At 41.1% G+C, this 12,199-nt stretch overlaps 1 protein-coding gene across 2 annotated transcripts in view; it reads right to left on the bottom strand.

Annotated features, from left to right (window-relative positions):
• The window catches only part of SLIT3 (slit guidance ligand 3), a 525,043-nt gene that overhangs the window by 143,723 nt on the left and 369,121 nt on the right, over positions 1–12,199 (bottom strand). For both annotated transcript variants that reach the window (XM_075442199.1, XM_075442200.1), the window contains exon 13: positions 7,041–7,112. In XM_075442199.1, the coding sequence (XP_075298314.1) occupies positions 7,041–7,112 (72 nt within the window). The remainder of the gene's footprint in view (positions 1–7,040; positions 7,113–12,199) is intronic.

The following is a 12,199-nucleotide window of genomic DNA, read 5'->3' as shown; positions in this document are numbered from 1 at the left end:
CAAATCGAATATACATGATCTCTATAGAATATCAATAGTCAAATGCTCCACCTGCATTCAAAGGCGCTGTAGGGCAGCAAAGAAAGGACTCTTGGCAGAAAGCGTTCCTTAGGATATACAATACCTGCTACAAAAGTCAAAAAACTTTTTGGCATTTTTTTTTCAGCATTTTCTCTTGAAATTTATAGGGAACCAAGCGTCATCTTTGATTTAACACAACTTACCACGGGAGAACAGCTGAAGTGCCAATATGGCAGTATCTAGTCAAGTACCCTATCATCCCAGCAGTCAATGAAAAGCAATGTCTGACGGCAGAATTGTGTGTGACCCTGCTTAATTATTGGCAAAATCATTATACTAGGTTCCAGGAATGTTTTAAAATGGCCTGGAGTGTAGGGGAGCAATGTGTCAGCTGCTCACTGTGTTAAGATATTTAGACATCTAGTAAAATTTACGTTCCATCTATTAAAATTGCGTTCACTGACCACTGAAGAGTCTGTCGCTTCAACTGATAATAACCAGTGTGAAATCATCATCATGCTTGCTTGAGCCAGCTTCAAGTGTTTCTCCATGTTCAGGAAACTGGATGATGCTGATGGTGATGATAAATTTATTCAATGTAAATTAAAATGGAAAAGTCATGAGCTGATCACGAGTCCAGAAGGCAGCACAGAGCACAGTCTGACAGTCCTGTTTTGGAGAGATTTTAAAGGTCTCCTTTCATTTCTAATCTAAAAGACTGCAACTCCAGTTGAACACCATCCATAAAACAATCCTGCGGTACTTGTGTTACTACCTGGAGAATTATAAGCACGTGTTGTCACAGTATCTGGACTCCTGTTACTCAAAATTCAGTATTGTCCAGTTTATGCCTGCAGATAAGATCACAGCTGATTTTAGGTAACCACATGGTAATTCAGATGTACAGCAGAATAAACACATTTTCTCAGCTTCCTGCACTATCAGGAGTTAGTTTCTGGTGCAATAATAACTAGGAGAATTTCTGTCAGGTGAATCCAGCTTGGAGCACAGACGTCAGAAGAGCTAATGAATCACACACTGACGTACGAACTAGCAGTTGTTTTGGGAAGCTGCATGCAGACAGGCTACAGAAGCGACACAGAAAAGGCAGATGCATTGCAGTCTTTCATTAGTGCTTGACTGTAATTGTGTTTCTGTGTCTGGCAGATGCTGTTCCCTCACTTTAACAGCAGTTATTGAGTTCAGTAATATTATCACAATAGCAGCCTAAATGCAGAAATCTGAAGGAAAAAAGCTTGAGGCAAACGGCTTGAAAACAATTCTAAGGCTATTAAACAGGTCTGTGCAGAAAGTACTCTGTCCTGGACTAGAAGGACAAGGGTTGCACAGTATCTCTGCTGTAGCCAGAAATATTCTGAGTAATCAAGGGAAAAGTTCATATGCTAAGAATTTAGAATCACAGAACCCAGAAAAGCGAAGGACCTCCAGAGACCATCTGGTCTGAACCCCACTCCAAGCATGACCAATTTACGGATGTTTAATGCAGATATTTGCTTTATCTGAGAAATAATTATTTCATCAGTTCACAGGATAATTCAGAATGGCAGAGAGCTTAGGGGGTTTCTTGTCCTGTTGGACTGTCCAAACCAGGGTGAGCTGTGAGGTCAGACCAGGTCGCTTAGAGTTTTACTCAGTTTGGTCTTTAAAACCTTCCGGGACAGGGGATGCACAGCTTCTCTGGGCAGGGTCCCCCACTGCTTGACTTGGCATTGTGAAAATGTTTCCTCTCACATCTAGTCAGAAGGTCTTTTTTTTAATGGCTGTTGTCTCTTCTCTGTGAAAGAAACGCAGAACTCTGAGGAACAAGACGATTTGATACATCACTTAAAGCTCAGAAGATTGTTATGGGAAGGAGGAGAGACTACTGTGCTATAAAGGACTTGGAAATGGAAAACTGTAATTTCTTCATTCTGGCATTTATCTACTGTCTGCACCACTGTTTAATGTATATAACAATGTAATGTATACAATACAAAATATTGGAATTTATGTACATTCTTTAGAGTCATTATGCATTTCCTTTTCTTTAAATACTTTCTATGGGTTTATGCATCACTGGATTTTCTCCGAGCTTCTAACAGGGTCTAAAAGTTTACAATAAATATTTGGTAGATACTATTTTAAGCTTTTAAGTACTGGGATTCAATTTACAATCACAAATCAACACAAGCACTTTAAACTTGGCAAATTTGCCACGGAGAGATTTCCCAAGCAACCTCACCAGAAGAGCTATGGGAGTACCAAGTATCTCACTATTCATCCAAGGAGAAACAGCACAAAAAGCAGGATAAAAAGGAGAATCACTCAAAGCAAAATTTGACTGGTCGAGCTTTGGCAAGACTAATAATAGCAGTTTTGGAAAGTACACGCACGACTTGTCACTTTGTACAAGTCTATCTTAAATAAAGGTCAGTTGAAGTTGTAAATACTGGATCTAGCTCCAATTTTAACCCAGGTTAGATGATTGGATCTGGAAGTTAATTTCTCACCACTTTTGAAGTTACTTTATCTGTCCCTCTGTCAACCTCTGCGCACCAATATCATTACTGGTCTTTTCCAACTACGATGTCGAGCTTTCCCTGATGATCAGAAATTAGAAGAGGGCTGTAAGCTTTTGGTTTCATTTTATGAGAGAGGAATACAACAAACCTCTGATTTCAATATACATATACCCCAGGCGTATATCAACTTCTAGCAACATTAAAACAGAGTCTGCTATAGGGATTCTTTCTTGCCCAGCAAGCCATGGGAGTCTTGACTATAAGATTTAGGACCAACCTGCCTGAGCACTTGTACGATTAGTAAGTATGCAAAGTAGATTTCCTCAAGCAAAAGGATTTATTGGAAACTGATACTTGCCAGACATTTGGAAAAAGATATTTCATCCCGCTATATTATTTTGCTATATAATCTCTTTAAACAGTCGAGATTTTATGATACCTTCTTGTTCCAGGAAACAGAGCACTGTGAAGCACACAGTGTACAACTGTAATAAAACGGCTCCCAGACTGTTTGTTTTAATATGGTTGCAGAAAGGAAAGTGTATTACTTAGATACCAAAAATACCGGTTAACTAACTTGGTGCCCATTCTCCAGAGCTGACCGGCTCGAGCCACCTGACTCCCTGTTTCACTGGCTCGGCACGTTGGCTCGTTCGGGAGCGAGCAGAGCGGCCGTCGGGTTTCTCTGTCACCGCGCTGCTGAAAAGGAAAGCGCTGCGCAGTGCTACGTTGTGCCCCCGCGCAGCGACGGGCGGGCAGTTTGGCAAACCCAAGGGCTCCTGAAAGAGCTTGTCTGCATTCTAGGAAAACTGAAAGATAGGTGAGAAGGGCGTTTAAATATATCCCAGTATCTACACAGACCAAGGTTAGTTTAAGGCCTCCTGTACAGGAGTTCAAACTGGCCACAGCTGACGGTTACTTGAAAACTTGCACCTTAAACTGAAACCCTTTCCATTCTTTTGATATTCAAACGCAACTTATACAAACAGTGATAATTAATCAAACGCTATTTCACAGTGTGGATGGACTGTTGCCCCAGTAAAATGAAACTTTCAGTTTACTGGAAAAAAAAATAAAAATCAGACTCCAGTTGGCCCTTTCTGGAAAAGAGTATAGCACTCTCAAATCCAGATTGACCTAGAATTCTCAGCAGACACTTGATCCAGCCTGCTGAAGAGCAGAATGTACGAGGAGAGTGTACCATAGCTACAGCAGCTTTCTAGCACCCTCTCTCCTGGAAACTTCAAACAGGATAAGGAGAATGACATGGTCCAAGAAAAGCTTCTGTTCCACAGAGCAGATGTTTAGCTGGACTTGCACAATAAAGTTTGCTGCTGAGTTGGTTACAATTCCATATTTAGGAAGACGTGAGATTTGCGAAATCAGCAGTTTAACAGAAATTTGGTTGTGATTATTTATATGGGGGATGTTAACTACTGAAGTTAGATAACCATCATGAAGACTTCAGAAACAACAATATAAATTAAACCAATAGGTTTTAAAAAAAACCCTAAACAACAAAAACCCCACACAACAAAAAAAAGCTTATTATCTAACCCTGCCCATTTATTTTCTTGCCAAATATAATATAATATTAATCTAATATTGGCTTACCCACCTCTGTCTTACGCGACAGAAACACAGAACTCTAATGCTAGCCAGGTGGTCTAAAACTTGTTCTGAATTCGCCATTTCCCATACACCAAAGTCAAACGGGGCAGCTTAAGACGCTGTCACGCCTGTGCTCAGCACTGCTTCACCCAGCGACAGTGGCTCTGACAGCGGTGGTACTGTCTGCAGACGCAAGGCACTCACACAGAACAATTCTCCCGGAATAAAAGCTGAATAATCTGGGCCTATATTGTGACAGTATAGTTAAACAGAAGGATGATGACATTTCTGAGAAACTCTGATGAGTCTTCTCCCACAACAATATTATCTGCTCTGCCATTTCACAGTAATTATTTTTTCCTTCTAAATACAATCTCAACAATTTTATACAGGACCCACGACGACTCCTTTTTTCTGATTGTGTCCTGCTTTACCACAATGGCAGTATATTTTCAAAAATGCTCCAGCTCGAGCTTAGGAAATTATACTGGCTACCAGGATACCTTAATCAGAGCGTTCTTATCAGTGTGTCTCCAGACTAATAAGAAGAAATCCAATCTAGAGCCCACTGAACACTAAATTAGATCTAATCATAGGGCACTCTTCCAACTGTTCAACAGCAGGTCTAAACCCAACAAATGCCATTTATTTTTTTCATATTCATTAAAATACTACAAGCAATCCCATAACAGCAGCTTCAAAGTCATGATCAGAAAAGTGTGCAAACATTTGTTTGCATTTAAAGTACGATCACTCAGTGCTCTCCTTGCCAAGAGTTACTTTACAAACACTTTCACGAAGACCCTGCAAAGCTCCAGAGCCCCAGTACCCTGGGAATCTCATAACAGGGCAACCTACTTACATCTTCCCAGCTTGGGAACATTTAAATGGCTGAAGCACAACACCTTTTAATGGTTCTCAGGCACATAGGTTTTGCCTCCTCAACAAAAAGGCATCATGAGCTATTTCAGAGTGGAAAACTACTGCATCTGGCCTTCAATATGTAATTCATTGAAAGCCTGTGCTACCTGCACATAAAGACTACAGTATAAAGGCGTTGAAACCTGGTTAATGCTTTATGTAGAAATTCTAGACCCACATTTTTATAGGACACAGTGAGCTGCGTGTTGAGTGATTTATTCTTTTTTCTACTGCGAAAGATCCTACCTGTAAAGTGTCCTGGGTTAGACAGAGCCACTGCGTATCACTGCAAACTTAAAATATCACTTCAAATATAAAATATTTGGGACAGACAAGTATGATTAAGCTCAGATTTTTTAAATATAGTTTCTTTCTTAGAGCTTAAGGTGGCAAGTTAAGTTTTAGCTCTCCTTTTGCCTGCAGCATCTTCGTTGTACCGAACACAGCCTGAGTCTGACAATGGCTAACATGCCAGGTACGTCAACGTGTACCGAGTCCCAGCTTCAAAGCACTTTCATACTCCTCAGTCTCACACCTGGCAAACTACCTCTGCCTTCTAATACAGTCTTCTCCTACTGCACAGGCTGGCCATGAAGACACCAAAGTACTAACAAACTTGTGAGGTATGGAACAGGAGAGAGGAAAGGAGCTGCCAGAAAAACTGTGTGCAAAAGCCGGAGACAAAATAACGGACTGCGTGCAGGAGAGGAACAGCTTCCCACTGTCGCAGCTCAAGGATTGTCATCACCAAACCACAAGCGCTCTCGCTTGTCCTTCTCTAGAACAACATGGTGATCCATGTTTGCAATTAAGATCTTATGGATAAATTACACGTCTGAACAGCCCTTCAGTTAACACATAGAGCAACTACCACTATTTCGTATTCTAGTTCTTTGGCTTTGCTAAGGGATTTCTAATTTAAATATATGCTTATTTTTATATGGAATATAAGTGCCAGCAAAGACTGCAATCACAGACTGACACACTAAATGGTAATCCTGAACTTTCAGTTATTCAATTCTGGTTATGTCAAGACAGTCAGAAAGACTTAAAATAACATGACTAAAAGCTACTTTTTATTTTATATTTTATATAATTTGCTGTTTGGGGGTGGAGGGTTGTCTGTGATATGTACCACAATTGATTAATTTATCATATATCATCTTGATTATCTGAGTTCATCGTCCATGATGGTAATCAGAACATTAGGAATACATATTAAACTCACTTCCCTTCTGCTCCCTCTACTGACTGGCTGAAATAGTAGCCGATTTCCTTCTCTTTGAAAGAGTTGCTGGTTCCCAGCGTGATTATGGAGACAAGAGTGAGTGAAATTTCCAATTTCACACTTGGCTTAGGAAATTTTTTATGCTACGTTAATAAATATTGAAGAATGTATGATATATATCTTACCCCCAATCATGACTGTGTGTTAAACCACACATGGCATAAAATAGTCGACTACATAACATACTCTGAAATAACTTCTCTTGCAACTAAGCCACATTTGGCATAATAAGAATATGGAACTGAGCACGGCTCGCAACAATCAGACCTTTCACATTCCCATTTTGCTTGCATGTGCAGGTATTTGCAACACAGTAGCCCTCCAGGATCTAGATATTCAGCCACAAATGCTAAATGTGCAAAAAAAATCAGATGGCATCCCCACCCGCACATCAGCCGGTGACCAAATTTCCTTTCTCGGACTTCACCGAGTTTCTCATTTCCTCCCCACACTTCAATCCTCTGTGTCCATCACCCATTATACATGATGCGTGATAAAACCGTTGGCACCTTCTTTTTTCTCAGCCCTTGTCTCCCTCTTGCCTGACACAGAAACAACAGACTAGCACGTCCCAGTGAGTTTTCAGTGGAAAAGGTGATTCTATTAATGCCAGAAGCTGAAAACACAGTAAATCTAGCTAGTCTGTAAAATAAAGAAGAGGAAGGGATCATACTCACAGCAGCTGCAGAGACACGAGATCATCAAAAAGGCCCTGGGGAATCTCTGTGATCTTGTTTCCATAGAGCACTCTGAAAGATACAGGAAGACAAAATAAATCTTAAGTAACGGACCAGTTTAGTGTCCTCCCACATCTCTGCATTATCATCTTTATTGATCTTGTGCACCATGCCCAGGATCTGCGGGCATTTCATTTCACTACTGATCTCATTTTCTTTCCAGAGAGCACATGGTATTAAATGAGTCGTTATGATTCAGGCTTCGTCTGGTGTTGGAAAGCATTTTTAATGTAGAATCTGGACATCATCCAAGAACTGTATCTGAAATATTTTTCATTTTGTTGAGGGTTTTTTTCCAGCCCTTTTTGGAAACATTTTAACCATTGAAAGGCACATTGTCCGATGCAAAAACCTAGATTCTGCTCAGGGATACTGAATTTAAAAGCCAGGAGGCACAAACCGGTTATAGACAAAATTTCATATAACTGAATCTCTTAAGACATAACAATTGGCACAAAATGTGACACGGGCATCACTGGACAGAATAGTATGGCTTCACCAGCTGCTGGTACAATTTCGACTAGCTAATATAGAGAAATTTAGCCTGAACTGGAAATCAATATATATTTCAGAAACTCAAAAATAATTTAAGTACAGTTACAAAAATCAGTAAAGATTTAATAAAACAAATAAAAGTCACTGCACACATTCAACCATAAATATATATGACCTGATATCCATGACTCAGGTTTAATATTAAAAATATTTCCTTTTTTTAATGGAGAAATGCACATCTAGTATCATCTGAAATTGAACTAAAGGGAAAACCGGACAAAGCCACCATTATGCTAAGAAGTGTTACCTAGGGTTCGGAGCAAAATCATATATGACAGGAACACTTCAGTTATGGCTAAAATATTTACTCATGTCATTCATGAAATTTAACAAAATTTTTCAAACCCAGAAAGTGAGTTAGGAGCTGATCTGGGTCCTGGTAAAAGTGAAGCTGATTAGGCTCCCTCTGAAAATTTTATGCCTTACCAAAACATTTTAATAGACTTCAAACTGGGGAAAACAGTACATCCGTAATTTCTATGCTGTACATAGGACATGGGAAACGGTTACAATCCAGCTCATGCCAAAACTTTGTTGCTCACGTGTCACTAAAGCGGTTAATTCCCTAACTTTTTAATGTGGAATAATGTGCTAGCAATGAATCAAACAGCCTTGCGAGGCTTGGATGCTGGCTGAAATCCTGACTTGCCCTGTCTTTCAACATTTAAAATATTACAGTGAGTGGAACATACTGCAAAACAAACACTGAGCAGGACGGACCATTTACAATACCCTGTGGCCTTCCCAGACTATCGCCACTTCAGTGTACTCTTCATCAGTCATTGGAAATACATCACCTCTGCGGGAGAGTTCCCAGATCAGCTCATTTCTGAGCCCAAATAAAATTAATCTAAATAAAATAACACCACTTAGATATGAAAATCTAAACTCAAAACTTCATTTTTCATTACTTTTGTCGTTTAGCAGGGAGTGGACTGCCTACCCAAGACACTAATGATCATCTAGCACTGTATTTTCTCAAAACAAACATAACATAATTTCTTTTTATCTATTACAGAGTCAGGAGGTTGGATTTTAATGTGGTGTTACAGCTAGTGCTTTTTGCGAGTAACGCATGCTAGTACCACTAAATTTTTCTGTTTCCTAATTTCAGCTGCAGAAGACAGACACAGTTTCCTACTTCAACACAATTTCATGCAATGTATGTAGATTTTTATGCTCTACCCAAAACTAGACAGAAATGATGACTGAACTTTCAAAAGTCTAGCAGGTCCATTTAGATAGCAGTTTCAAAATATGATATAATATTCAAGTCACTGGAATGTCACTGGGCTCTAGAACAACACCCAAATGGCTGACTCATGGACTCATGCCCTGGCTGCCAAGAAAGCCAATGGGATCCTGGGGTGCATCAAGAAGAGTGTGGCCAGCAGGACAAGGGAGGTTCTCCTTCCCCTCTACACTGCCCTGGTGAGGCCTCATCTGGAGTACTGTGTCCAGTTCTGGGCTCCCCAGTTCAAGAAGGATGAAGAGCTACTGGAGAGAGTCCAGCGGAGGGCTACAAGGATGGTGAGGGGACTGGAGCATCTCCCCTACGAGGAGAGGTTGAGGGAACTGGGCTTGTTCAGCCTGAAGAAGAGAAGGCTGCGAGGGGACCTTATAAATGCCTACAAATATCTGAAGGGTGGGTGTCAGGAGGATGGGGCCAAGCTCTTTTCAGTGGTGCCCAGTGACAGGACAAGGGGCAATGGGCACAAACTGAGGCACAGGAAGTTCCGTCTGAACACGAGGAAGAACTTCTTCCCTCTGAGGGTGACGGAGCCCTGGCCCAGGCTGCCCAGGGAGGTTGTGGAGTCTCCTTCTCTGGAGATATTCCAGCCCCGCCTGGACAAGATCCTGTGCAGCCTACTGTAGGTGACCCTGCTTCGGCAGGGGGGTTGGACTAGATGACCCACAGAGGTCCCTTCCAACCCCTACTATTCTGTGATTCTGTGATTCTGTGACTTCTTTCTGAACACAGTAACTGATGTGAGCGCCTGTGTCAGGAAGCAGAAGCAAAACTTCTGCAAATAAAATCTTTATACAAGGTTAAAACATGAAGTTAATGCTCACAGAATCCAGCATATTTCCATTTCAGTTTCCACTCCCTCTGAAGAACGTTTCTTCTGCAAGTACATCACCTGTCTACAGAGTTCAGGTGATGGGCTGGGATGTTAGATGAACACCTTCCTTAATAGCGTGAAGTAGCAGGATCATTAATGCTGATCAGTAATGCACAATAATGTAGCATATAAGAAAGAGTTCAGAAACTAAGCTTTATCAAATGCCCATGGAAAAAAATTTACAAATCCTCACTCCAGACTAAGGGGTATTCTGGCCGTAAAGGTAAAAGCACTTACACAAAGTAAAACCTTAGAGAAATCTCAACACTCGCACCCAGTGAGGTTGTTAGTTATGGTACTACTAAATGCAAATATCAAAATAAGACCCTTCTTAGAATAATTTTTCATTTGCTTTTAATTTAAGAGTCAAAAGGTCATAGTGCAGTGTTCCACTGAGTTTGAAACCTTGGATGTGTTTATACATCCTCTTTATTATTTTGAGTGAAATGAAACTAATTAAAATAGTTTATATGATACAACAAAGCTTCAATTTTTAGAAGCCGCGAAGAGAAAAATATGCATTTTCAAACCTAATTGGGCTTATGTGCATGTAGCACATTACCATCCGAACAAATTATCAGCTAAACAAAAGTCAGTATGAGAGCTCAGGCACTTGTCTCTGATTCATATTCATGTTCAGCACCGCGCAGAGCCAAGTTAGCTAATGCCATTGCCTGCCTGCCATGGCAGAGCTGAAGGCAAACAGTCCCACAGAAAGAAGCAAAGGGAAGGGGAGGGGAGATACATCACGCATTGTATCTCATTTCTTGAGTTCCTTTTTTCCATTTACTCTAATAGAAAGCACAAAAACATTTGCTTTCCTCAGAGTTCTCGTTGTTTCTGTTTAAGACAGGAAAGCATACTCATACCAACAAATATGAATATTGGTCAGGTTCTTGCTCCAAGGTGCTTTTGTTCTGAATGTACCAACTGCTGCACTCCTAACGGTTCTATGACCGAGTTCACCCGCAGAAACGACTGGCCTGGTTAATCACAGTCCGTTACTGCAGCCGCCGTCCTCCGCGCCATCTCACTGGCGTGCACTGCAAGGTTTCCAGAGCAGCAGCTTTGGGGAAAACTGAAACTAAACCAACGCCTCAAACAAAAAAGTAACTTCAGAATGCCCTATAACAGGAAACTCAGCCAGCCAGTTAAAGCACTTCATTTAAATCTCCAAGGCTTTTATCAGCACAGATAAATTTTAGGAGATTTGCCCACGGCATTACAAGTTCTAGAAGTGCATGTTCACTTGCATCCCTCACATGTGCTGCAGGACCTACAGGTGTCCTGGCTACCGTGCAAGCCTGGCCCAGGAACACCATCCTCCTATCCCCTGGCACCTGAAATGTCAGGCCCCAAATATTTTTTATTAAAAATACACTGACAAAGTTAAGATGTAATAAAAATAAAATCAGCTCAGTAATTGCTGCCAACAGACAGCGAACCAGTGAATCAGAATGACGTTTATTAGAGCACAAAAAAATCACTAAAATGTTTGTTGTGCGCTCCGGATTGTTCGTTTGCTTCTCAGCTTTGCTGGGAGACCAAGGTAGCCACAGGTACGACAAACACCCTTTCCTGCCAGGTGGAGAAGATACTACCCTGAATACGAAGCACATTTTGGGAGAAAGAGAAAAGAGAGCCGTAGTTTAATTCTGTATACACAATGCTGATCTTAAAAGTAATAGCTAGAGACTAAGCCAAAACTGACTGAGATCCAGAGGTACCCTTTTTCTTACTGTTAGTTTGTTTCTTTTCTCACCAGACGCAGGAGTCACTTTTACAGCGACGGAAAGCAGTCTGAATGGAGAAAACAGTCATAAAGATGTGCAAGCACATCAGACTTGCCACTGCATGAATTTTATTCCTGTCTTTTCCGCAGGGCAGGCATATCTCATACCAGAACGACCAGCGTGAAGAATCATTTGCTGTATTTTTAACTCCAGCAAACTTTTCTCAAATCTTTTGCAGGCGGCTTTCTAAAGCCAGCAAGTCGCTGTTGCGGCGCAGGTGCAGCTGAGCCATCTGAGGGCTGTATCCTCAGCGGCACGTAGAACCGTCCGCTCGCCATTTCACAGCTAAATGCTTTCAGCACGGCCACAAACCGCAAGCTGCAGTGCTTCAGAAGAACCTGGCAGATCAGCTCACAACTTGCAGCGGTTTTCAGGCTGCCATCAGCCTTCCACACAACGGGAAGGACAACACACGTAAAGCACAGACCCCTGGCTGCACTGCAAGCGTTGGAGGAGATCCCTGGAAGAAGCACCCTATTCGGCCGATGAGTTATTATGGATGTGCAATATGAAATTATACAAGTATATAAAAGTCATAATGAGGTGCTGTGTTTCTTCAGCCTGATTCTGGTATCATATTTTAATATTTCCCCCCAAGATATGTCTATTCCAAGACACAAATAAATAT

The sequence above is a fragment of the Opisthocomus hoazin genome, chromosome 23, assembly GCF_030867145.1.
Source record: "Opisthocomus hoazin isolate bOpiHoa1 chromosome 23, bOpiHoa1.hap1, whole genome shotgun sequence".
Classification (NCBI taxonomy): Eukaryota; Metazoa; Chordata; class Aves; order Opisthocomiformes; family Opisthocomidae; genus Opisthocomus; species Opisthocomus hoazin.
The sequence above is the reverse complement of the archived record's forward strand: the minus strand, read 5'-3'. Positions and strand labels throughout refer to the sequence as shown.